At 39.6% G+C, this 26,946-nt stretch overlaps 2 protein-coding genes across 6 annotated transcripts; both read left to right on the top strand.

Moving 5' to 3' along the window:
* Positions 1-737: 737 nt before the first annotated feature.
* ppfibp1b (PPFIA binding protein 1b) lies at positions 738-22,810 on the top strand. Of its 5 annotated transcripts, none has more exons than XM_054619853.1 (27): positions 738-948; positions 6,999-7,080; positions 8,106-8,311; positions 9,198-9,287; positions 9,396-9,509; positions 9,722-9,853; positions 10,871-10,963; positions 12,379-12,496; positions 12,691-12,735; positions 14,167-14,228; positions 14,335-14,419; positions 14,899-15,038; positions 15,530-15,627; positions 16,395-16,452; positions 16,733-16,898; positions 17,359-17,391; positions 18,045-18,186; positions 18,422-18,553; positions 18,811-18,961; positions 19,104-19,215; positions 19,384-19,472; positions 19,806-19,928; positions 20,069-20,194; positions 20,282-20,470; positions 21,264-21,428; positions 21,638-21,703; positions 21,806-22,810. In XM_054619853.1, the coding sequence occupies exons 2-27, from the start codon at positions 7,017-7,019 to the stop codon at positions 21,887-21,889; spliced, it is 2,883 nt and encodes a 960-aa protein (XP_054475828.1). In that variant the 5' UTR covers positions 738-948; positions 6,999-7,016; the 3' UTR covers positions 21,890-22,810. The 5 variants fall into 5 exon arrangements, with proteins under 5 accessions (XP_054475828.1, XP_054475827.1, XP_054475830.1 ...); XM_054619852.1 differs by having other exon boundaries at positions 16,392-16,452; XM_054619855.1 differs by lacking the exon at positions 12,691-12,735 and having other exon boundaries at positions 16,392-16,452.
* A 741-nt stretch (positions 22,811-23,551) lies between these two features.
* Positions 23,552-26,475, top strand: endouc (endonuclease, polyU-specific C). Its single transcript, XM_054620262.1, has 8 exons — positions 23,552-23,656; positions 23,883-23,939; positions 24,037-24,136; positions 24,219-24,330; positions 24,427-24,548; positions 25,455-25,567; positions 25,742-25,892; positions 26,011-26,475. Exons 1-8 carry the CDS (start codon positions 23,646-23,648, stop codon positions 26,287-26,289), a joined length of 945 nt encoding a protein of 314 aa, XP_054476237.1. The 5' UTR covers positions 23,552-23,645; the 3' UTR covers positions 26,290-26,475.
* The last annotated feature ends 471 nt before the right edge of the window (positions 26,476-26,946 follow it).

The following is a 26,946-nucleotide window of genomic DNA, read 5'->3' as shown; positions in this document are numbered from 1 at the left end:
TACTCCACTTCATTTATGATGGAAATGATGTGCTTTTTAACTCCACCACATTTACCAGATAACATAAGTAACTAATTTGCAGACAAAGAATTTACTCTTTAATGTAACCTTGATCAGCTATAACATTAAGATCAAATTTAGATGTATGCATCAGAAACAATAATCCAGTAATGTACAATGTAACATAACAATCTCCCTAGGGGCATTCTGCATATAAAATACATATCGCTGCTAATGCTTCTGTACTTGTATTTAAATAAAACTTTTATTTGTAACTTCTACTTGATTTGTACTGTTTTTGCACAGTATATGATAAAGGATAAACCTATTCCGCCTTTTGACACTGAAGACCACTTGATGTCGCCGGTGCTTCTTTAAAATTGACACACAGGCTCCTCCCACACTTTGAGGAATATGCTGCTTTCAGGATTCGGTAAAAAACGCGGAAAGTTTCCTGAGTTATTAAGGTCAACACGTTTAGGGACGTCAAGCGACTGTTGGTTGTGGTTGTTCTTGGTAAATATTATAGTCGCCCCCCTGTGATAAACAGACAAATACATATTAATGGTTGTTTTTAAATAATATCCACGCCCTCTGCATTGCTGACGTCAACAGTTAACGGTTTTATACTGCTAGAATGTCTCATTTCCCACCTTCCCGAAGCTACCGCGAAGGCACCAGAACTCCCATCGTTTCATAGAGTGCGGCTCCCGGGCCAATCCAGGCTGCAGCGGGGCGGGATTATCCTGCCACGACGTCCCAAGTTTTCCAACTTCCATGTCCAACAATCCCGTCACTTCGGTACATCATGGCGTAGCGATGTGGACGGACGGGGGTAGTACTAGTGGGCACGGAGAAGTTCAGAAACCAAGTAACGTTATTGTGGAAATATTGTAAACAACAATCAAAACAAACGTAAATATCGAAGTCGCTCCGGGCAGAGTTTGGGTGAGTGATTGCGTTGAGGTCTGGCTGTGATTTATTATTTCCACTAACTTGGGTTTATGAGTGGCTAACGTTTCATTTAGCTAGTCGGAACAAACCTCTGCTGTGGCGTTGATATACACAGTTTCGTTTTTCTCATAAGTATATCCAGGGTCCCGGGACAAGTGGACTAAGCCAGCTCATTTTCAATTGTTCAGGTTACCACTTGTTGCATAAAACAACGTCGATCGTAAATGTTCTTGTATTCTCACCCCATCAGCCTAACTGTACAGTGGTAGTAATGTTTAATCTGGAAGTAACCTTAATGTTTTAATTCACCCTAAATATTAACCCAACACAACGGTGTGGGTTCATCATTGATGAAACGTTATTTCACAGGGTTTTAAGGTTTCAGACGTGAGAGAGTCGGTCTAACTTGTGACTTTGCCACAGCTCCAGACTCTGACAGACATTGTGGTTAGTTACTCCCAGAGCCTAAGGCCACCTCTTTTTGCATAAACTACACTGATCTGATTCATTGTGGCCTTGAGGTGGTGCTGACTGCTGGTGAGGTAAAGGATGGAGGTATCCAAGACTGTACATTTTAACTCAACAATTTACACTTTGATCAGCTGTATTGTCCTCCAGTTGACTTCTTTAAACTTGTTGGCCTCTCTTCTGAAATGCTTTCCAAAACAAAAGCATTTTCTCCAAATCAAATACTAGATCATCTCAAGGTAATTACTCTGCCGCAGAACTCACATATACCCATCTGTCCAATAATTGTGACTTATGTTTAGTATATATATATATATATATATATGTATATGTATATGTATGTGTTAGTACTGCTCCTAGCTCTGCAGTTTGGCAGAGTTTATGAAGTTGTGTTGTGTCAAACTTTGTAATTTCAGATTTTAGGCGCTTCATTTGACCTTTTTACAGTCTTTTCTTGAGCCAAGAATGCTAAAACATGTTGGCTTGTTAAATCGCAACAAGGTACTTTTTTTAGATGTATAGATATGGAGTGATGCTGGGTAGGCTCACACACAACGAAACATCAGATGTGTTTTTGTGTGTTTTTGTGTGTGTGTGTGTGTGTGTGTGTGTGTGTGTGTGTGTGTGTGTGTGAAACCTTTAAAGATGTTTTGATTTACACACCCTAACCCTTTGTAGCACATGTGCACTGCTCAGTGTTGCATTTCTTTTTTGCATAATGTTTAAGACGAATATTTACTTAGTCAAATTGAGGTACAGGCAGTGCAGCCATGAGTAATATGAAAAGAATGTGTGCTGCTGTCCAACATAAATTAATTTCACTATGCTCTTTTCCTGTGAGCAGGAAAAGTTCTAGGAGATTTCAAAAACTCTTTAGGGTGTAAACACTGCATCACCCATTGCCCAGATACCTAGTAGGAGAATAGGCTCCTTCAGATTTGCCCCTACACCAAGTTTTCATATAAGCTGTGTTGTTTGGTGGTATAAAATTAGTGATGATGTATTCTGCCTGCTCCCTCAGGTTGTAAATAGCTGGAGGTTATACGAGAGTAGCGCCCTGTCGGTGGCTGGTGCATCAGTGGAAACACAGCCTGCTTACTATACCACCAGTCATGCACCCTTAAACTCGAAGACAACAACATTTATAAGCTCGGTGACGAGAGGAAATCACAGCAGGCAGTTTGCTCATAATATAACTATTTTAAGCATGTTTTGTGGTGTGGCACAACACCCTACATATGGTTAGTGCCCAAACACACTTGGATTGCTTTTAAAGAAAATCTTTGTCACACTTGAGCATTTTCAGAGCTGAATAGAGCATTCATCAAGCTTTTCTCATGGAAACATTGTGGGAAGGTAAAGGCTGAGTCAAGGCCTGCGTGACTCAAGACATGGGAAATGTCATAATGTGGTGATACTTGGATTCATCCTCTTATGCACACACCTTTTTTTAATGTTGCCTGGATAAAAAAAGAACTAGTAATGCAAACGGCTGTATGATTTATGGCTGGATTGTAAATTCTTCTCTCCCCGGGCTTTTTTACTACCAGTAGTGCCATACTGGCTCTTTAGAAACGGTTGCATGGCTGCTGTAAACACTTTCTCCCATCAGAGACAGCTGGCCCGGAGGCTTATATTTTGTTTTCTATTTCCTGTGTTTGCAAGAGTACAGTTGACTGGTCACTCAAGACTGAAGACAAGATCTTCTCTTTTTTTTTTCTTTTTTCTTTTTTACCAGCAATATGTGAGCTTTTTGTTGTGTTCAGTGAGGATGGGGTATGATTCCCCCTGCCTGAAGGGACCAGAGCTGAAGGATTTGAAAGCCATTATAGTGGTCCACTCTCCCCCTTGTATTCATTATTCTCTGCATGTCTCCATTAATTATATGGCTGTTTTCACCAAAGGGCAAGATTGCTTTTTGAAATTGGTTTCTTTTTTCTTTTTTGGTTTTGTTTTGAGGCACTGTGGGTCTGAAAAGATTATGCAGGCAGGTGTTGCTGCAAATGCAGTGTACTGTAGCGGATCATAGCATTTTTTTGCCTATGTTTTTGTCCTCTCATGCCTCTCAGTCAAAATACCTCACTATCATGAACAAAAGCCCTCTCTGTGTGTCTTATGGTGGACAGTGAGACTTTGTTGTTGAGACTGATGCTTGCTTGTTGCGATTTTTGAGATGTCTCCTTGGATAGCGAGCTTGCACATATAAAATACAGGTGCAGATATGGCCTCCATAATGCATTCTTAATTAAGCAAACATTTAAAACAAACTTAAATGATTAAAGTGGATTGACAGAAAATGTATCATCTGCCACAACTGTAACTGTCTTAGGGATCAATGAATCTGTTTCCAAACAAAATGCCAAACATTCCAGTGTGAGGATTTGCAGATGTTCTTTGTCATTTTTAATAGTTAACTTAATATTTTTTCAGAACAACCAGATAAAGACACCCCTTTGTGCTTTCACAAACCATGATGGGCAATTTCCCCACTATTTTCTGACATTTTATAGACAAACAATTAATGGATTCATTAAGAAAACAATAATTTGTTGCAGCCCGGAAAAACACTCTGATCCACTGCTTTTGTTTAGTGAAGACAAAACAGGCAAAGTCACCCTGCTGCTTGCTAGACAACCCTCTTTTGTTATGACTAACACCCCATGGAGGCATCCCAGGACCTGAGGACACAGTGCACTTCTGTAATTCTATGATAAGAAATCTTCCTGGAGACTCATGCCCACTGAGTCCGGGACGAGGCCATGGAAGTGCTCAGAGATGGTCTTCACACTTGTTTGGCACTGATTGACACATGGACAGCAGGTTTCAGAGCAGCTAATCCGGTCTTTGCCTGATGTGTTTGAAGTCTGTTTGCTGAAAGCCATGTGTTAACCTTACCCATATTTGCCTCTCTGCTGTGAGAGAAGAGCTGACTCAGGTTTTTGAGGGGGATGCCCTGCAGGCCTTCATTCCAGTTTGAGTCATAGCGATCCAAACTCTGTCTATGCAGCTAAAGACTGTGTTTCTGCTGTGGCGCATTTGTCGTTGAAGTCTAGTGAGTTTTTTTTAAGCTTCTTCTCATTACCATCGTTCACGACGACGCTGGTATTGGCCTTGCAGATTCAGGCTTAGATGACATGTTGAAGATCCCTTTTAACAAAAAAAAAGGCTAAGTTCAAGAATGAATGACTGTATAGCTTCTCTCAAAAAAATGCTCTTAAAGAGGGAAAACAAGTAAATTGAGCATAACAAAAGAAACGTGGAATGAACTGTTTTAATACAAATGCAGCAGCAGCCATATTTGGTATCACATAAAGAAAACACTCTACGATACGGAAAGACATGAAAACATCATTGCAACACTTTTTACGAAACTGCTTGGGCGTAGAAGAATATTATGACACAGGAGGTCAACAAATCCACCTAAAGCGTCTATGTGGTTGAGTGACCTGATGCAACTCATACAGCTGGAGAAGATCAAATAGTCACTTAAGGGTTTAAGAAACAAATTCCTCTCCATCTGGGATTCGGCTTTGATTTATTTACACTAACACTTAAAACTATGTCTGTTACCCCTGAGCAGTATCTCCCTACTTAGGATATATAATCATGTAGACCACAGAATACAGTATATATCTGTGGTTAAACTAATAGAACCTTTTTAGATTCCTTATTAACAAATATTAAGATTCTTATTAAAAGGTATTTCTATATTCTCTTTTGTTCTTTTTTTATAATACTTTTCATTTATGAAAGGACCCAGATAATAGGTTGTTAAGGTGCCCTGTTTCTTCCCTCATGTCACTCCAAATGTTAAAAAGAAGGGCATTTTGTATTTTTTATTTATTGTCCAGACATTGAGTGCATCAAAATGTCACATTGTTGATATCATTTATCCTTTTTTCTTTACTTTTTTAGCTGTCTTTACAAATATGTTATACATATTAATATTTATTTTCATGTTTTCTGTCTGGTAGATATCATGGGGTACTGCTGATACTGGGTATTGCACCATTGCTGTTTTTTTGGCATGATATTTTTAGGTTCCCTCTGAAAATGCAGGCATTGAAATGTTATCTTTTGAATTCTTTATGTAATTTGAGTAGATTGTTTCCTAACCTTAGTAAAAAAAAAAACATTAGCAGAAGCTAGCAGAACGTTGTAATTGCCTCATTTTTTTCTGCTCTGCATTCTGCTTGTCCCATTTGTGAAAGTGAGACAAGCCATCACTGTAGGCGGCCTGAGAGGAGCATTTTTACCCTCATTCAGGGTTTTACTGTTGGAAACCACTCAGCAGTTTATTATGGAGCTGACTGGTGGCATGGTGGTTCCTCACTTCTCAGCCGTGTGCGTGTGTGTGTGTGTGTGTGTGTGTGTGTGTGTGTGTGTGTGTGTGTGTGTGTGTGTGTGTGTGTGTGTGTGTGTCTGTGTGTCTGTGTGTCTGCTTATTTTACACATAATGGAAAATGTGCCCACAGAAATGCTGAAATGATAGTGTCAGGTCTGTGGGTGGTTTTCATAAAGTTTGTAAATGGTGCTACGTCCCAGTGTCGGGCACTCCCAGGATATGAGGCAGCTGATTAAAGGAAGGTGTGTGTGTGTGTGTGTGTGCGTGCGCAGATGAGTGCCTGTGCATGCATGTTTAAGCATGCGTGAATATACAGCAGAGCCTTCTGACTAAATGCACAAAGATAAAGGGTCTGTTGTGCTGCTGGGGCAGATGTCCAAGACTGGGACACTAAAATGTAACTCTGATCCAAACAGAGTGTCCAGTGTCCTATGGGCAGGACATTCATTGTGCCAATATTTTAAGTAAATGGCCTGATTGATATTGTGAAATGCATTATGTATTAACTGCTCAAGGAACAGAGAACAAATCAGCCGAGCACATATCATTTTATTTCAGATGTCTGAGTCTTTTCTTTTATATAACTGCCACGGATCCCTGGTTAACGTGTAACTATTTAGATGGGGTGCTCTTCTGTCATTTTGCTCAAAACAGTTAAATCCATCTCACAAACATGGTATTTTAGCAGGCAATGTCCCCTTTTAGGCATAGTGGGTTGTTGAGGATGTACTACAGTCACAGCCTAATTCCTGGGTGGGAACCTTTTGTAATCACATGCTTAACGTCAACATTGCTGCTCTTTTTGGCTAGAGAGCTGACCACCACTGTAACCGGTTTGCTGGATTCGTCCTCTTCCTGCACTGTTGATATTCAGATCTCGAGCACACGGTTCAACTACCAGAATTATTTTATTCCGTAGACTAAACTGTGAATATCAGTGCACTACACTGCTAGGTTTATAGGTACAATAATAGTGGATGTTTTCATTGTAAATTCCTTTCAGTTTACTGCCTGGTACACCATGAAAGTGTGGAGGTGGAGGCTTCTCTACAAAAGAGATGATATTAAAATTCACTGTTTCACATGATCTTGATTTACTGTGCTTTTTTGCGTATTATTATCAGTGCAGCATCTTTATTCTGTTATTTCCAGAAAAAATGACATTTTCGACATACAGGATAAGAAGAAGGTTTTAAATCTTTTTTTAAACATGGTATCATTGTCCTTCCAGGTTCATCAGTGACTAAAGATGATGGCTGATGCCAGCGACATGTTGGCAGCTGCCCTGGAACAGATGGATGGCATTATAGCAGGTATATTTCTCTTATAGCATCAAGCATCACCATGAGCAGTCATTTAGTAGTTCTCTTTAGTTTTCTTTGTGTGTGTCAAAAGCATAAAGCAACAGTCTCTATATACCCCTTCCAGGCTGAGTAAACATTGATAACACTTTATCTAGTGTAATGGTTTGTTGCAGAGCTGACATTTTAAATAGACGTAATGTGTGAAACTATTATTTTGTGCTCATTCAGGCTGTGTGACTTGTAACTATGTTCACAAGTGTCAAAACCATTTTGAGAAATTGGCAACCTGTTCTCAGCATTTTTTAATATTGCTTGCATTAGTGGGGTGAAAAGTTCAAATAACAATGAATAATGAACGACAAACAGAAAGGAAATGTGTAGTAGTGTTTTGATAACACGCAATCTACAAAGAATTTTGCTTTTATGTCACAATTTTATTCTTAGGCTGAAATATAACTGCATATTATCCTAATTACTCAAAGTATAAGGTGACAAATGGCAACCGTATTTTGAGTTTTGGCAAAACAAAGGTGATGCCTAGTTGCCAGCCAGGCAATCATTTTTAAAAGTGAGTGTTGAGTTCGGGTTGTGTCTCAATGGACCATTTGATTTAATTTTCTCATGCTGTGTATTTGCAAGAAACATAACATGTGGCTTCAGAGGATCGGATGTCAAACAAGTGCCATTATTGGTCGTCTCCTAATCTCAGGATTTTTATCATTATCATTATCATTATTCACTTTAGTCCAGCCTATGACCGCAGGCACACTGCCATTTAGTTAATGCAATATTATTAGTAATACTTAAGAAAGTGTTGGAAGTTGTGCTCTTTTTTTTTATTGAGCAGTGAATTACCTCAGAACCAGAGCCCAAAAATACCTGGTCTCCTCTATAATGTTAGGAGCAGTAGTTTTAAGTGAGTGATTCTGGACAAATACATTTGGGATGGGAAGTATTTGATGGTACATCTGTTTTTCTTTGGGTTCTAGCTCATAATGTTTGTCTCTCTCCTCTGTTGTGCTTCTTCACCTTAGGCTCCAAGGCTCTGGACTACTCCAATGGGCTGTATGACTGTCAGTCACCCACCTCTCCTTTCATGGGCAACCTGCGTGCGCTTCACCTGTTGGAAGACCTCAGGAGCGTCCTGGAGTTAATGGACACAGAGGAAAGGGAGAGTCTACGCTGCCAGATCCCTGACTCCACAGCTGACAGTCTGGTCGAGTGGCTCCATGGTCACCTGGTAAGATGAACTTGTATGTAAGACGCATACATGCTGCATGGGACTCTAAGATCTGTAAAATAACACATTGTTTGAGATATTAAACAGATCTGGTAATCGTTATCAGTTAAGAGAAAGAATGTGTTTCCTTCTTCTTTTTTTAGTTTAATAGCTGGGACCAAAAATACTTTCTTTCTCTCCACATCATAATACTGTAGCCAGTTTCACTGGTAATGTCACATAACTGATTTATCTAAATGTAGAAGATGAAGAATGTAGAACTCAAGGAAGAAAACCTTCCGATGTCTGAATCAGTTTAAGTTGTGTCACCATGGAGGAGGTCAAGTCTGTGTTTGTAGGAAGAGAATGTGCTGCAAACAAGATAATAATAATAAGCACGTCTGGTTTGCTTCTGATTGTGCTCACTCTGTGTGCTGCATTAAAACTCTATGAATGCAAACAAGCATGGGCAAATAGTCCTGTGTGAAAGTAGACGACAGACTTGTTTGCTTGGGGGGGCTGTTAATGTCCCAGCCAGTGCGCTGCAAGAAACACGCTGACTTTGTGGGAACCAGAGTGGTGTTTGTGAGAACGGCGGGCTGCGGGCCAGATAAACGCCAGAGTTTTTGTATAATGCTGTAAGCCACTCTGTGCACAGCACTCTGAATGTGAGCCTTCTTCTCAGCCATGTAAGGTTTTGTTAGTGCGGGGTAAAGCAGGGCAGCCAGTCACGCTTTGATGTGAAGCATTTCATCTGAGATCATTATTAGGTGCTCCAACCTTTAAAGGTTTTTACGATCAGCAGAATAAATAATTTACCTGTGCCGCTAACCAATGTCTGCACTTTAAAAGGTCAAAGATCAGTTCCTCTCTTTTGTCTAATCCATACTTTCTTCGTTCTGTGCAGTCAAACGGGCACATCTCACTGAGTGGGGCCGACCACTACCAGGAAAGGCTTTCCAGAATTGAAAATGATAAGGAGTCACTGGTTCTTCAGGTACCCATCGAACAAATCTTTAATAATATAACCAGGTTCACAAAGACGTATTTTTAGATAGATACAATCTCCTTTTTAAAAAAAGAGTGACTGCTTGGTCCCTCGCAGGTGAGCGTGCTGACAGACCAGGTGGAGGCTCAGGGAGAGAAGATTCGAGACCTGGACTTGTGCTTGGAAGAGCACAGGGAGAAACTCAACGCCACTGAGGAGATGCTACAACAGGTGTGTGTGTTCAGGACAAACAGCCACCCAGTAGAGAAAGCTATCCACGGTTCACATGTGTGGAGGGGACACTTACTTTGAACTTTAACATCTGAGTTGATGTCTTTCTGTAGAAAAACATCAATATCAACATACTGCCAATAATGTTTGCGCTGCCAATATTGACCACACAGTGACCACATTTTGTAACATTCCTTCTTTTATTATTGTAGGAGCTCTTGTGCAGAAATGCACTGGAGACCCAGAAGCTAGATCTGATTTCTGAAGTGTCCAACCTGAAGCTGAAGCTGAACACCATGGACAAGGACAGACTCGACTTTGATGACAGATTTAGGGATAGTGAGGTATGTGAGCTAAATCTCAGGACAGGAATTCTCTTTGTTTCTGCCCTTGTCCTTTCTCTCACTTAATACACACACACACACACACACACACACACACACACACACACACACACACACACACACACACACACACACACACACACACACACCAAACTAGCCCTCACTCATGTTGTCTGACACCTGTGTGGGAGAGGGACATCTTATTTTATTCAGTCCGCCTCAAAGCAGCTGTGTTTTGAGTAAAAGAAAAAAAGTCAGATGAATGTTCTTGTTCTTCGAGGAAGCGTCATCATTCACTGAACCCTCGATGGGAAATGTGCCTGCTGTGTTTGAGGTGATCATAAATGAAAAACTGAATTGTGCGGGGGGGATAAAATAAATGTTTTCTTCCTTGTTTGGATTTACTGCCCTCCAGTAAAAAAATCTTAACAAATTTTAAGACGAAAATTGTTTGTTTACGAGATGGGAGAGTTTTCTGCTCCCAGAGAAACCCTGCAATATACTTGGAAAGCTTTCAAAAACGTCATGTTGTTGTTGTAGCAGCGCGGTCGTCTCTTCCACCCCACTGGAACAAAAAGCTGCTGTCTATGTTCCGCCTCACAGCCCATAAATCACTTCTCATCTACAAGCAGCTTTCTCTTGTTTTATCACCGCTGCTCCTTTTTAAAGCATCTATTCTCCAAGGAATTCAGCCCCTTCAACGTATCTAGAGTAGCTTTATACTTCATTGAACTTTTAACTAAAATTGTTGAATTTGCGCACGGCCATAATTAAATTCATACTGGAAAATCAACAGAAAATTGAAAAGAATTATAGTATTACGAGTGTATCTTTTCTTTAATGCCATCAACCTGTCAGGAACTGAAGATGAAAGTTACCCTGTACGGCTAAATCTGGCACATTAACATGGTGACTCATGTAAATTAATATGCGTCCTTCTTAAAACAAATAATAATATTCTAAGAGTCTCTTTGCTATTTTACTACAATTCTGTGATATGCACTTTCTATTTTTCAGGATTTTATTCTTGAAATTAATGAACTGCGGTACAGATTGACAGAGCTGGAGAGTGAAAAACAACAGTATGAAAAGAAACTTAAATCCACAAAGGTACGTTGTCACAGGAAAGTATTCTCTCTGTGTTTATAACCAAAGACTTTTCATGGCTTACACCTCATTATTTCCCTGGCTGTTTATGTATCCTCAAAAATGGTCGCCTCCACCTAAACAAACGTGTTTTTTATTATTATAATTTTACAGTAAACTGTCAAAATATTTAAAACAGTTTGGGACAATTAACAACTTCACCTGAAAGAAGGTTGACATAGTCTAGTGAACTGGTTAAAATATCCTCCCGCTTCTGTAAACGGCTCCCTGTATAATTTATTCATTGTTTTTTTTTATTTGTTTCTGGTTCAGAGATTCTGGTAGCTGATTTCAATAGCAATAGATATTTTTTTTCTTTGAATATAAGACTGTTGGATTATCTGTCTTATCTTGGTTGTGACTTTAGGAGAAATTGCACCTTTGCAGTCGCCCATAGAGCTAAAACCGCTCTTTAAGTTTCTCTCTGTTGGTCAGCAGTGTCTATCGTTTAATGTGCTTTATTCTATAAATATCTTGGTTTGAATCTTGGGTATTCCATCTTCTTGACCTCTTTTATCTTTCACTTCTTGCATCTCTATATTCTCTCTCTTCCTTGGCTTATCTCTCAACTGCTAGTCGCTAATGGCCAAGCTTTCTAGCCTGAAAATCAAAATGGGCCAGATGCAGTATGAGAAACAGAGGAAGGATTACAAACTCCAGGCTATGAAGGTTGGCTTCTCTCAGGACGACTGCTTTGCTTGCTGTATGATTATGGTTTTTGACCTCTCCCTTTGGCTCCTCTTCTGTTTCTATGTTTGAGGGTAAAAATCATCAAATCTGGTTTGCAGCATTATTTTAGGAAAGATGATGTCACTTTTTATAAACAGTGAAATAACTTGATTTACTAAACCATGCAGCACAGTCAAATGTATAAAGTCAGGTTTAGTCAGGAATACCACTTTTTAAACTGCATCTACAGAGGACCACTTAAAGCAAACATTCACATCTTTCAAACCTCAGGCATGCTTTATTTTTATTTGTTTTTTTATAGCAGCGTTCTTTTTCTCTGCGTCTTTCTCTCTGCGTCTTTATTTACCGCTCATTGCACTCATTTCTTTGTCTCTGATCATCTTTATTAAAAAAATCTTACAGTTTAATTTGTCCGTCTCTAAGCTTGCTTCCTATTGTGGTCACGTAAACATGTCTTTTATTTTTATGATGTTCTGTATTTGTTATCACCTCAGCCCTCCCGGTCATAAGTTCTTACTCTCCCACCTCACACATGTCGCCCTTCAGAGCAGGTGTGGCCTGCTTGCCTGTACGCCACGTCAGCATCTGTGAACCTCTGTGTTGTGGTTTGTTTGTAGTCTGGAGTTGGGGGTGGGGGAGGTTGTGTCTGTGTGGAGGAAATACCCTCACTGTTGTCCTCTGTTGGACAGGAGGAGCTAGCCATACTGAGGAGGCAGCTGGAGGGCAGAGACGGAGATATGAGGAGACTACAGGATGAGACAGGCTTCAAAGCCATGGCCTCGAGCAGTTCAGATCCCACAGAGAGAGGTGGGAAAACCAGTCGCAGAATCACAAGCATCACTGAAAATGAGCATGCATGATGTTTTAAACTCATGTTCAACCTGGTCATATGATTGAGTGGTAATATCTGTGGATAATTAGTAAGCAGAAGGTTTAGTTATGCAAGAAGTCAGAATCTGAAACCAACCAGTTTATGTTTCTTAATTCTTTGTCCTGTTTAGTCTCTCATCCAGATGAAACTCTTAGAAAGAGGCTGAAAGAAAAACGTAAGGGGGGTTTTTAAGCTTATTTTTATTATTGCACTTTATTACTGCACCCCTCTCAACCCCTGTTTGCATGAACGAGCATGAGCCATCTGAACTCAGCTTGTCCATCATAACCCATTGGAGTGCTAATACCAGACCACAGAGCATCACATCACCAAGCTGTTAAACGTTTGAGAACTTTGAACTGAAGAACCAAAGTCATCCAAAAGCTGTGTGTTTTTAATGTCCAACCTGGAACAGCAACAAAGGAATGTCTGCTTTGTGTTTTCAACAGGAATGAGGAATGAACTCTGTTGTTTGTCGTAACCATTCAGGCTGCTCACTCATCCCCCTGCCTCATGTCCTCCAACAATAATCACCTCCTGTAACCGTCAATATCTCCTCAAACTCCTCTAAACCTTCCCTCGTGCACACCAACAACCAGTGTGTGTCCTGCTAACCTGTCATGTTGTTGTCAAGTTCAGTGTTGTGTGACAGTATATTTGTCTGAAGTGCTACCTTCATATATGTGCCTTCCCCCATCAGTGATCTTTCACTTATGTAGAACAATTTCATTTTCTATTCAGCACACAGATTCCCTTAACATGACTGCACATTCAGTCCACTAGAACACTAGAATTGACCACTGAGGCTATCTTCAGACTGCTGGCAAAAGTGTCTGAAATCAGTTTTATTTTTCTCTTATCTTTGACTCAGATCTTGTTGGGTTTTTTTCACAACGCTGTGAACAGCGCAAATAACATGGAATCTGACATCTGACCCTGAATGCAAACATGGAAGACCCCCCATTTATATAGAGTTGGAGCCATTGCTCCACAAAATGCCATAATTCAGAATTTGGTTCCCTATCATCTTCCTCGTTATCATCTGCTCACAGATTCGCTGTCTTGCATTCAACGTATAAATAAAACCATAAACGCTGACGTCAGTGGGCTCCGTGTTTACTTCGGAACAACAGCGTGCTGCATGTGAACAGCCCGACAAATTTTTTTTGTATCCAAGCAATAAGTTCGAGTTGAGCAATAAGGCTTGCAGTGAAACTACTTTTAATACTTTCAAAAACATCTGTGCTTTCTTTGTTGTCAAATTACTTATCAATACTGTGGGGAGAAAGGCTGAATAATAGAAGATCCTAATGTTGAGGGTTGACCGCTCACAGTGTGTGTTCTGAAAAGTGAAAATGTTCTACCAAAGTGAAATATGTGAAACATCTGCTTATACATGGACATGATGAATTAATTTGAAGAACTGTGGCTGTGATGTTACTGGAATGACGGTCAGCAATGTTGCGGCCTGTATGGTCTGATGTGTTGAATCCTCTGATTGCACCCTATGTGTTCAGGTTCATTATCCATCTCTTTGTACCCTCCTAAAACTTCACACTGTCAACACTACAGTTCTTTGTCTGTAACACATGTCTGTCCTCATTAGATGTGGAAGTGCAGAGAATGAAAAAGGCTGTTGAATCGTTGATGGCAGCCAATGAAGAGAAGGTATATTTGACAAGTTTTGATTTCGCTTTGTGCCAAATCGAGTGATTCAACTCACCTGGAACAACATTTGCCTCGCTGTGGTTTTAATTTTCTTTTTACTTTGCAGGATCGTAAGATTGATGAACTAAAGCAGTCGCTGCTGCGGTATAAGAAAGTTCAAGAGATGGTGATGTCAGTGCAAGGGAAGAAAGGTGAGATATCTTTCAGAGTAAATGAATTATTTTTATACGGTGTCCGAGATAAAGAAGTAAGTCAGCCTCAAAAGCTATGATGCTATGTAGTTGAGTTTGCATGGTTTAGCCCATTCACTGCATTTTATGTGCACTTTAAATTACTGCAAGCCGTTTTTAACAGCATATCACATGTTTTATTGAGATATCTGATCTAGGTGGCCAATGGATTTATTTATTTTATCTATTGTTTCCCATGGGTGTATTTGTATTGCCCTGAGCTTGCGCTTTGCTGATGCACTCGTTCATACAACTCTCTTCTGTAGCTTTCTGCAACACATTTCATTTGAGACTCTCTTGTAAAATCAGTCTAGAGAAAATATATGAGGTTAGTCTTCTCAGATAGACTTTTAGAGGTTTGATCAATGCTAGATAAAACGGCTGATTTTTAAATTGTACATTTCAATTTCCATTTGCATCTTATCTGATGTCTATTCCAGAGAAAAGCAAAGATACCGAGTACATCGAGAGTCAGGGTGATGAATGCATTGCATTCTTCTCAACCGACCCTGTGTCTGCGGAGTCAGAACAGTATGAGGTTACAGATGTTGAACAACTTCAAAGGAGCAGCCCAGATGAGGTTTGTGTGCCATTATGTGTGTGTGCTTTCATCTAAAATTCATAAGCATAAAAAAATACAATTTAAACGGTATAGCAAATGCGATACTTTAAAACATAATATGTATAATGTATTTTTATGTGAGATGCTAAACTTTTTATTAGAAACTGTAGATTATTGTTGTTTGTGCCATCTTTCTAATTTATTGCTAAACAATGCTATTGACTCTTTTTTTCCCCCTTTAGCAACTTCAAATCTCATTAAACTCTAAAATGCTCAATAAAACCCTAATAGCTCTCATGGATTTTGCACTTTCTAAATGAGTGTTGACGGGTTTGACATCCAATTAAATGAATAACATTGGCTATCAGTCCTCGAAGAATGTGTGGAGATTAATAGACTGCTGTATTCTCATGGCTGCAGAAAAATATGCCAGCACACTTTGAATTTTTTTAAAGTGTATTTTCTGTGTATTTTTTCTGTCCTCTTTCCTTTCTCTGATCTGTGTCTAGTTGGAGATCCTCAATGGACTGAGTGAAGAGCCTTCACCCCAGCCAAGCCCTTCAGATCCAGAAGGAGTATTAGAGTCCACACCAACAGATGTAGAAAGGTTAAATACAGGAGACTGTACACGCTTTCACATGCATTGATTTACTGCAATTCAAGTTTAATGCAGGGTTTGGCTAATGGAGCTTTTTGTTAAGTTTATTTTGCTTATTATTTTGAATGACAAAGAATCAATAACACAACAGAAGAAAATGTCTAACATTGAAGGTTTTACTGATAAATATGACCTGAAAGCATTTCAGTATAGTTGGTGACACTTACTGACTCATGTTCATTTGAATTGGGGTACGTAACATGAATATGTGCTGTTGTGCAATGAATACAAAGGTATCTCTGCATAGGCACAGTAGTGTGCAATTAAGTTTCAAGCAATCAGACCACTTAAGGCATCGGGTTGCTCATCACCTTTTTGCAACCGGACAATCTTTTTAAAAATATATTTTTCTATATGTCTTAGACCCACCATTGTAAATATTTGAAAACTTATTTTAACAAACTGATAGTAAGATAACACTCAGATGGAAATATTTTTTCTATATACCATTCATACTTGTGACTAGTGTGCAGCTGAGAGCAGTTTTTATAAGCAGGCCGACGCCTCTTTTGTTAATTTGCTGCAGTCATAAGGAGTGTAAGAAGGTGCCTCAGTAGCGTTCTTTAATTTACAAATAATGAGAAGTTGTGTGTAACAGCAGTTCATGTCCTGTAGCCCCAGACTGCTGCTTCTAATGACCAAATCAGAAAAGCTTACTATCTCTACTACACTGCCATGAGTTAAGTGTGTATTGTTATGCTTTGGCATTTCAGCAGTCAAGATGCTACAAGGACTGGCAGCCAGGACCAGCTGGATAGAAGCAATAATCAAAAGGTAAAAGTTACTTATTTTGAAAGGGGGTGTATGTTTGATTATTTAAAGAAATCCATTTTCCAAGTTGATTATTTGTAACAAATACAAGTAGCCTTTCACCTTCACCGAAACGTCTCTTTGTTAGTTGCTTTACTCATTCTCTCTCTCTTTCTTCTCTTTGCCATTTCAAATGCAAAATATTTGGCTACAAGTTTAGCATGTTTTACTTGACCAGTACTTGTAGGCCAGTATGTATGAGCATGACAGTAATTTAAGAGTAATATTTTTTGTCCTCTGCAAGAATGCAAGTGAAGAGCTCCGTGAAAAGCCGCCAATGAGTCCCTCGGCCACCTTGCCTGCCACCACAGAGGATGACAGCTTTGGCTCGAAAAAGGCTCGTTCATCCTTTGGAAAGGGCTTCTTCAAGATCCGTGGGGGCAAAAAGACAGCCAATACCCCTAACCTTGGTAAGCGCAACCAACACGGTTTAGCAGTTGGACCAGTCCAAAAGGTGTTTCGCTCTGTATTTGATACCATTTTGACATTAAGATAGCCGCCGTGCAAAGTTGATTCACTGTTTACTAGAGAGTGAGATTTTCTTGGAGGTTATTTTTCCACCATGAACGACTTTATATTTTCCCAAGCCACACCCATGGAACATACTATATGGACCAAAAGGCCATAATTTGCAGCCTACACAAACTGTGGTCCCCATTTAATTATGGAAGTCTGTTTCTGTGCTGTTGTATGCCCTTTGCTCTGTCCATGTGTTTTTTGTGTGTGTCCTGTACACATGTATGTCTGTGTTTGTTCCACCTCTAGAATCTTGTTCTTATTTCAATCATAATGTCTGCCCTTTGTCTTTTTTTTTTTTTTTTTTTTTTTTTTGTTGGACCTTGTGTTGTGTGTGCTTTGTAACACATGAAGACCGCAGCCGGAGTGCGAGTGCGCCTATGCTAGGTACAGTACAGACCACAGTTCATTGTAGGGTTTCAGTAGTTCTCTGAAGACAACAAAGGAAACTACTGAATATATCCTATATTGTTTTACACTTTTGTCCTTTCTAAACTCATACATCCAGCTGACATCTTTTTATCATCCCAACTAAGTGATTCCACAGCCATACCCTTGTCACTACCCATTGTTGCACAAATGTCCAACGCACAGAGAGTCTGTTGTTCATTTGCCTGTGTTCCTGCATGTATTTGTTTACACTCTTTTTTTTCCCAACAAACCCTTCCCCAAACACACGTCTGTTTCAAGATCCAGATTATCAGATCAAATCATTTATTTGGATCTTGAAGACTTCCCACTAAAAATCTAAAACAAAACTAATGAGCCTCCTTTTTACCTGCTAGAATATAACAATTTTATTCCAGACTTAGTCAGACATCAGCTGTGTCTGATGCATGCATACTAGAGGGTTTTGCTTTTGATGCCCACTGCCATAATCTCTCATTCTGTCTAGGTCTAGGAGACATCATGTGTCTGTCCGTGTTTTCTGGGTCTCTACACTGACCCTGTGCAGCAGCCCCGTCTCCGCAGATCCGTGCACGTCTCACACACTGATTCTCATGATGCTGATTATTTTCTGTGGGCATTTGTTTGTACAGCTGAAACAGAGCGACAGGGCACTGACCATCTGGATCTGGCCGGCCTGCCACAGAGGTCGGCTAACAGCGACAGCACCAACACACTGTCTACGAACCCAGAGAGCAAGAAAAAATCCAAAGGAATAAAGAAACTCTTTGGGAAGTGAGTAGCAAATAACATTATAGAATACAATAATATATATAATATATATAATAATAATACAATATAGAAATCTTAAGCATTTGATTTTCGGAATAACTCTTATTTCGTAATAGAAAAGCATTAAGAAAATACATTTAAGGAATATAAGAAATGTGCAACGAATTTTATCACAAAAGCTGTAATTCTATTTCGAGGATGTTTTGACATGTATAATTAAAAGACATGCTTTTTTTAGGCTAAAAAGGAGTCAGTCTACCACATTTAACCTGGATGACAACCTACCAGAAGGTGACTTCAAGAGAGGTGGAGTGCGAGCCACAGCAGGACCCAGACTGGGTTGGTCTCGTGACCTCAAAAGAACCAATAAGTAAGTGTGTGCATTCAGCCTGAATGATGAGACTGAGAATGTCTTTTGCTTGTTTTGAACATCTGGTGTACAGTGAAATTCAGAGACCAGGTGATGAGATTTTTGAAAAAGCAGTCTTTGTTGGGATAACAAATGCATTTACTATACTCACAATTTCTAAGTGTATGTATTTGTTTGTTTCCTTTTTATACCACTACAAGGGTGTGCCTTGGTTTTTGTAAGTTTTGACTTTTCTATTCATCCATTTCTTTTATTAGTGATGTTGATGCTCCTTTTGCACGCTGGTCCAAGGATCAGGTGTGCGACTGGCTGCAGGGGCAGGGTCTCGGCCTTTACGTGAACATGGCTCGTGTATGGATCTCCTCTGGACAGACGCTGCTGCAGGCCTCACAGCAGGACCTGGAAAGGGTGAGATGAAGCAGAAGAATTTAATAAGTTTAGCAAAGCTAGCAGACAGGAAAGGTGTATTCTTGTTGTTGAACTTACTACAGTACGGAGTACCTCAGATAATGTATTTTTAATCTTTACTTGTCTTCTTGTGGATGTTTAGGAGTTGGGCATCAAACACCCGCTGCACAGAAAGAAGCTGCAGCTGGCTCTGCAGGCCCTGGGCTCAGAGGAGGAGGATAATAAGGGAAAGCTGGACTACAACTGGGTGACAAGTGAGTACCAGAAAAGTATCAATGCTCTGCTGTTCAGAGGAACTCTGAGGACATTTGTGTGCTATTTTTCTTTGTTCTTCTTCTTCTTGACAACTTTTACTTTAATTATATTTGCCCGTCAACTTGACTTCTTCCTTATGACATTTTGCTCTTTCCATTTCCTCTCAGGATGGCTGGATGACATTGGTCTGCCTCAGTATAAGACCCAATTTGATGAGGGGAGGGTGGATGGTCGCATGCTGCACTACATGACAGTGGTGAGTGTTGGCGAGACACATGGGCTCCCTCCACAGACCCCGCAGAGAATGAGGTGCCATCTCACATTAGGATTATTGCATTAGAGCCAGATGAGCACTGGGGATGGCCTGGTCTCACCCTCCCTATTTGGGACAGTGCTGTGACACCACAGTATATACCTCTGATCAAATTGGGATTCTTCACAGAGTATTCTTCTTTGCCAGGGAATGTTTATTTTTTACCACAAAAGTCTGTTATGCGTTTTTAAAATGTATACTTTGTCACAGCTTCAACTGAACTTTGCTTGTATTGTCTGAATTTGAAATGCATTGATGTCTAACTTTGTTCCTCAGGATGACCTGCTTTCTCTGAAAGTGGGGAGTGTCCTGCATCACCTCAGTATCAAGAGAGCTATCCAAGTGCTCCGACTCAACAACTATGAGCCCAACTGCTTGCGTCGTAGGCCATCTGACGAGGTGCTTCACTTTGACATCACCTGACTAATTAGCAGCCTCTTCTATAGTGTGCAGCTGTGTGGGATCATACTCCGTTTCTAATTTGTGTTTTTTGTTTTTTTTGTTTTTTTTCAACCTCTTTCTGTGAATTGTGCCCACAGAACAATATTTCTCCAGCAGAAATTTCCCAGTGGACCAACCATAGGGTAATGGAGTGGCTGCGGTCTGCAGACCTCGCTGAATACGCTCCCAACCTGAGAGGCAGCGGCGTGCACGGAGGCCTGATGGTGAGAGAGTCTGCCATTCAGTCTTCCTATGAAACAGTGATTCCCTTCTGATAGTCTTCACTCTAAATACATTTCCTCTCTCTTCAGGTTCTGGAGCCACGGTTCAACGTGGAGACCATGGCTTTGCTGCTGAACATCCCCCCCAACAAGACGTTGCTACGTCGTCACCTCGCCACACATTTCAATATGCTCATTGGCTCAGAGGCCCAGCAGCTCAAACAGGAGTGTCTAGAAAACCCAGACTACACTCTGCTTACTGCCACCACTAAGGTCAAGGTAACGCAAGACTTCTTGAGGATAGACTGTCTCTGCTTTAGAAATGTACTGCTAGTAATACAGGGTTACCTTGTATTACACCTGAATATCAAAGAAAATCCAAACTCTGCATTTTACATAATGATTTAACATTTTTGACATGACAATAAACATCTTTATAACCAGTTAATTAAAATAAAATTCAAAAGACTACTTCAAGACTTAACAGGCAAGAATGCAAATATTCTGACTCTTTAAACTCTAAACCTTACCAAACATGTTTGATTAATGGACCCTTGAAGGGAAGATTTGCGACATTTTTTTTATTTCAATGTCCAATCAGTTTTGATGGTAAAACAGAACTTCCCGAAATATAAGTGCAGAAGATGTTATGGAGGATACATTTTACAGTGTTTCGGCTGACTCGGATATTCAGCAGGATGTGGATGGCGGGCACCCCTCCAATCCATCTTGGTACATATGGGCACTGCCGACACGAGAACTCAGATTTCTCGGTCAATATGGCGCAGACTAGCAGGAATTTATTGGTTTAGTTGACGACATTTAAAATCAACACTGATTGGACATATAAAAGGTGGCAAATTTCCCCTTTTAAATCTTAAAAGTTTGTTTACATCATACTGCAATTGGGTATTCACAAAAACCTATTAACAAGTTATTGAAAGGTTTAAGATTAGAATTGTCCAAAAGGCAACTCAGCTAGATATGTGCATTCCTGTTTGCGTATCTACGTGTAGCTTTATAAAACTTATATACTTTATTTCTTTGTCTTCTCTCTCCTCGTTCACACCAGCCAAGAAAACTGTCATTTGGTAACTTTGGCAGTCTGAGGAGGAAAAAGCAGGAAGAGACAGAGGAGTACGTGTGTCCGATGGATGTGGAGATGCCAAAGGGACGAAGCTTTCAGAAAGGCTACGAGCTCCAAATCTACGAGGACGACCTTGACAGACTAGAACAGGTGAGCTTCTTCTTCAAAGGGACGCTTAACTGATGATGTCATTAGTGCATTATATGGAAATATTGTGTGTAAATTGTCACCAGTGTTGTTAAGAAGGTTTTTTTTTTCTCCAGAAGATACTCAGTAGGAGAGTCTGGTCAACTTATGTTTCCATACTCTATTGAGGGTTTCAGTTGATTTGAGTTTGAAAGCTGCTTCTTGTTTCACAGATGGAGGACTCTGAGGGAACTGTGCGACAGATCGGAGCTTTCTCTGAGGGTATTCAGAACCTGACGGTGAGAATTAACATTGACTTAGACACATGGCACACTGTGCTCATTGATAATAATGTTTCACAAGCTTAATATATTTTTTTCCCATATTTTGCCTTTTACCAGAGCATGCTGAAAGATGATGAATTCTTCAAAGAGGCTTCAAATTCACCAAACCCCAGTGTAACAGATGAGGACTCCAACGCATGAGACCGTCGGCACCATGAGACCTGGTCCTGCTGTGAATGAAACTCTGTGCCAATCCTCTCCACCAGCACACAGACTTGTCTCAACAAACCCCAACCATGCTCCCACATTTCACCTTAGTGTTACATTCAAAGATGAGCCAAAAGCACTACAGTGTTTTTTCTTTATTTTTAGTTTTAAACGACGGTGTTGTGACAGCCTACAGCCCAGTAGCCACTATCACTCCTGTACTCTGTCTCCGTTACTGTCGTCTGACGACAGCCAGGGAACATTTAGGGCAACACCACTGCTTGCCTACCAGCTGGTTTCTGGAGATATTTTGTACTCAGTTGTGTACTGGCACATTTCTATTTATGATAGAACCAAAGTGTCAACCAGCAGAAAAAAGACATCCAAAATATGCCAATATAGATTTTAATATATGTCTTTTAAATTCCTTTCTGACTTAAGAAATATTGAAAAAAGGAGTGATATGCTGAGAAGATTCTCCCAATTTGAGAAGTTGGTGTAGAGTAATAACTCTTAAACGGCTGCTATGTTTTCTACAGAACTAAAGCCTGCTAATAACACAGGAATTTTTATATATTTTATCATATGCTCAACATTTTACAGGTTTTCACTCCACAGTAATATTCTAAATGTATTTGCACCAAGTCATAACATACAATACAATGCCTACTGAATATCATTGCATGGTATTGAAATTCAACACATTTACAGTATATAAGTTGTTGTTGTTTATTTTATTTTTTACTATAAATTGATTTTTAATGGAACCCTGTTGGCTGACAGATATATGTGTTGCATGTTCAGATTTGTGAGATAACATAATGTCGGATTTATTCGTAATAATAATGTTATAATACAACCCTTGTTTTTTTTATGTTTATGCAATTCTTAGACCAATAAAGTAATTTAAATCAGTTTGGATTTTCATTTTAAAAGTCTTTAAGTAAATGTCCTGTTGCAAAAAATTGCCGGTTGGTGTTTGTTTTAGAGAAACATGCTAGTAAAAGTAGAAATCTTCTGGTTTGCATACAGTTTGACAGTTTGTTTTTGTTTAAATGAAGATAATGTCTAAATTACACACCTGGAGGCAAAACATAGCAACCATAGAATCATCAAGGTCCTATCTGAAAACATTTCTTACCTCAAAAAAACAAAAATAGTAAAGATCTAAATTCTAGATTTTGGCTCAAGTACCACACTGAATTTATTCATAAAATAATATAGAAGTGCATGTATGTACAGCCTATAGAGCTCTGAAATGCTTATCTTGTGTCCATAGATTAACAGCATCTGGGTCTGCTATCTTAATCTTTTTCTAATGTTTTGATGCATTCAATGAAAGCCCGATTTTAGTCTTGTATCTTGTACCTCTCTGCATTCTTATCCACTGACCAAGAGGAATAAGAGGGAGAAACCATGCTTTCTATTAAATAGCAGCTGTTTAAAAAAAGATCGGAAATCATTTACTTAAGTTCTGATCACTACATCACCATCAGTCGCCTCCATTTGTTGCCATAAATCAAATTTGGCAGTGCATCAAATCATTAAGACACAGCGCCCTCTGGTGGCCGTACAATCAAATCATGTGAACGTCAGAGCGAGTTTGTTCTGATTTGCCATTGCGCAATTAATGTACACGGTCCAACCCCTGCAAGATATGAAGAGAGGGTTGAGACTGGACTGTTAGTGAAACAGACAAGAGAGCACTCTGCACTCCGAGCTAAAGGAGTGGAAGCTTGCAAGAAGCATCATGGCTGTAAGGTGTGTATTTTTTTATATTTTTGATCAAAAACAGAAAAAAACTGTAGTCAAGTTTGGCTTGCTGCAGGTTTTGACTGTCTTTTGGGACTGTAGAATAACAACAACAGATATTGTGTTTTTTCTTAATGCTAGACAATAGACTTAATTTGGTCAGATTAAGGTTGTTCTTTTCTTTCCACTCTTTGATGAAGGCCTATTTATAAAAAAAAATATGTCAAATGTACAGGTTCTGTGGAGTTCTTGCCCTTCTGACTGTGTGTCTCAGTGGACTGGATGCATCAAGGTACAGTAGTCAATCAGAACATTTCTTATGATTTACCCTGTTTTTTGAGTTTGCCAGTATTTGTCAGTTTTCCCTCATACCTGGATTTGTGTAACAGACCAGCTGTAAACCAGGAACTGTCCAATATTTTCAATGAGCTGTGGAGGTTGGATGTGAATCGCCTGACGCCTGTGACAGACTACACCATTGCTGTTCAGGTACGAAGCATATTCTTATTCTGACAACAATCAGGCTGTCTTCTGTTTACACAAAGATATATTCTGTGTTTGAACTTCCCAGGGTAGAGCCAGTTATGTAAACCAAGGCAGCCACGTTGTACAGGACCACGCTTCACTGCCTTTGTTCTCCAATGTTAACGAGAGCAAACTCAGCAACACAACCACCTACTCCCGTAAGTGTCTCTGTAACAGACTGAAACATATTTTCACTTTAAGATCCAGCTCATTTGCGGACTTCACTGTGATTAATGAAACTTCTTTTCCGGCAGGGTTCATTAAACTCCTGGACAACTATGAGCGGTCCACAGGCGTGGCTGAACGAGTCACAACAGAAGAACTCGCAGAGATTAATCTCTTCTTGGATGCCGTCGTAGAGACAGAAGTGATGAAGGTCATTAGACATGTTACAACCAGTTGCATCTTTTGACAGTTCTGGTTCTAGTTTGCACCACACCTCATTCCTTACACCCGTTTGTTTGTCTGGATGTCTTCTCACAGTAGGAACATAATGTATATTATATATTCTAAGTTGTTTTGTTCCCCACTGACTCTTTCCAGTTTGTTGTTTCCCCACGTTTTGTGGTTTTGAGACGGCAGATGAACTCCAGGAAGAGTTTTGTCCTTTACCAACCGCACTGCAGCACTGAACACATTAGAATCAGGATGTTGGAGGGAGAAAAACATCTGTGTGCAGCTGTGGAATGCTGTGTTGGCCTCAGCTTGTCTCCCCAAAGAGGATCAGTGGGGAAAAACATGCAGTACTTGTTGTATTTTGGGGAAAAGCAGGCTTGTTAGATGGACCCGATGGCTAAAGTTGACATCAGAACTTAACTTTTTTCAAAGGACAATTACATATTTAAGTATTATTTGTATTATTTGTAGTATTATTAATCAAGCTCGTTAGAAGATTTTCTCACACCAACCATGTTTGTCCCATACGCAATCATGGACAGAAGAGAAGTATGTCCTCAGTGAATATAGTCTGTTTCTTGTACATTGAATAACTCTTTCAACAAATACTAAGGTTTATTACATTATTAAATCATGTTACTTTTTTAACGGTAAAAGGCCTCTGGTTTAGTTATAAAATCTTCTTTAAAAGTCTGAAAAGACAAAAAAATGTACCTGTCTAAACGATTTGAGTGGAGAGAAGTTAAAAAGTTTATTATAAGGTTATAAAGAAGTATCCACCTGAATATGAATTGTGTTTTTGCCCATGCCTGCCTGTTCTTTGTATTGCGTCAGATCAATAGAGCTGTATGTCATAACTATGTCCACATATAATATTTGTCCACAGAGGGCTCACAAGTACCTGGTGAGCAAAGCGAAGTCCAACTCCAACCTGAGGCTCTTTAAGAGTCAGCTGCGTTTGATCTGGTTCCACATGTACCACAGGCAGAGAAACGCAGGGTGAGATGCCCAAACAGCAGCAGATGATCATGCCTGTTTGTTGAATTCATCATAGAATCTGTGTGTGTACAGAAAGAAATCAAGGGATTTACCATGATTGTGCAAGAAGTTATGTCATTGTTTCTAAGTAATATTTTATTTTGTTTGGTTTCTCTGAACTTAAACATCGACCAGCCTGGACTCCTGTGGATTCGAGCATGTGTTTGTTGGAGAGACAAGATCTGGAACAGATATCATCGGTTTTCACAACTGGATCCAGTTCTACCTGCAAGAAAAGAGCACAAACTTGGACTACAAAGGGTACAAGGCCAGGAATCATGACTTAGTGAGTATTACAGTTCATCAGACAAAGGGATGCCTTTCTTTCCGCATAACATAACCGGTTGTCTCTGCCTTTATTCCTTTATTCTACTTAATTAACCTTCATGTGTATCTGCCCTCAGCCCGATCAAGACGACCACGTTCTGAACCTCCAGTTCAGCTGGCACGGTTTGGTGAAGCCAGTTGGCAGCGCCTTCATCGGGACGAGCCCTGAGTTTGAGATGGCACTCTTCACCATCGTCTTCCTCATGAACACAGAGAGGAGCACCACAGTGCTGGTCAACATCGACCAGTGTCAACTGGAGCTGGTGGTCATCAGACAAGGACGCTCCCTCGGGACGGCGTACCCAAAACTGCTCAGCAGCAACAGCAGACATGTTCAGCGGCAGCACTCACACTGATGTGGAGGATCTACTGACACAAAGTGATACTCGCATTATAATGTTCCTGCCCAACAAGCTGAGGCACAAATGTACGGCGGTGTAGTTAAGACGCCACATTTCTATAATTTTTGTCAAGACCAATGTAAACTTTTTTGTCGTAAAAAAGCTATTTCAATAAAGTAATTGATGGTTTTGAAAATCAAATATTTGTTGTATTAATTAAATGTCCTTTAATTTATTTTTTGTTATACATTTAAATCACTTTATTATACTGATTTAATGAATTTAGTTTTAAGTATGTGGAAAAAACACTCAAATCATTGTCTTTAGTAAAAGTGGCAGTAACATAATGAAGTACTTTTACATTTATTTTATTTTTTTATTAAATTATATTATTGTAAATAATTTACCTAAAATGTTCTCAGGTATCAACAAAGTATTCTTTTTAAATGAAGGATTGGAAGGAAGAGTGTTACATTATTGATGTATTAACATATGAGCAGCATTTTAACGCTGCAGCTAGTAAGTACAAATGCTAAAATTTCTATTTCTTTGTTAAAAATGTTCCAATGAAATCTTTTGACAGCGAGGTCTGTGGATTACTCACAGTAGAGCTACTCTTGTCTTTTGAGTAACGTTCAAGTAACAAGTCTTCATAAGCCAGTTGCAACACAA

This window comes from Anoplopoma fimbria, chromosome 19, assembly GCF_027596085.1.
Source record: "Anoplopoma fimbria isolate UVic2021 breed Golden Eagle Sablefish chromosome 19, Afim_UVic_2022, whole genome shotgun sequence".
Lineage (NCBI taxonomy): Eukaryota > Metazoa > Chordata > Actinopteri > Perciformes > Anoplopomatidae > Anoplopoma > Anoplopoma fimbria.
Note: the sequence above shows the minus strand (reverse complement) of the source record. Positions and strands in the feature narration are given on the sequence as shown.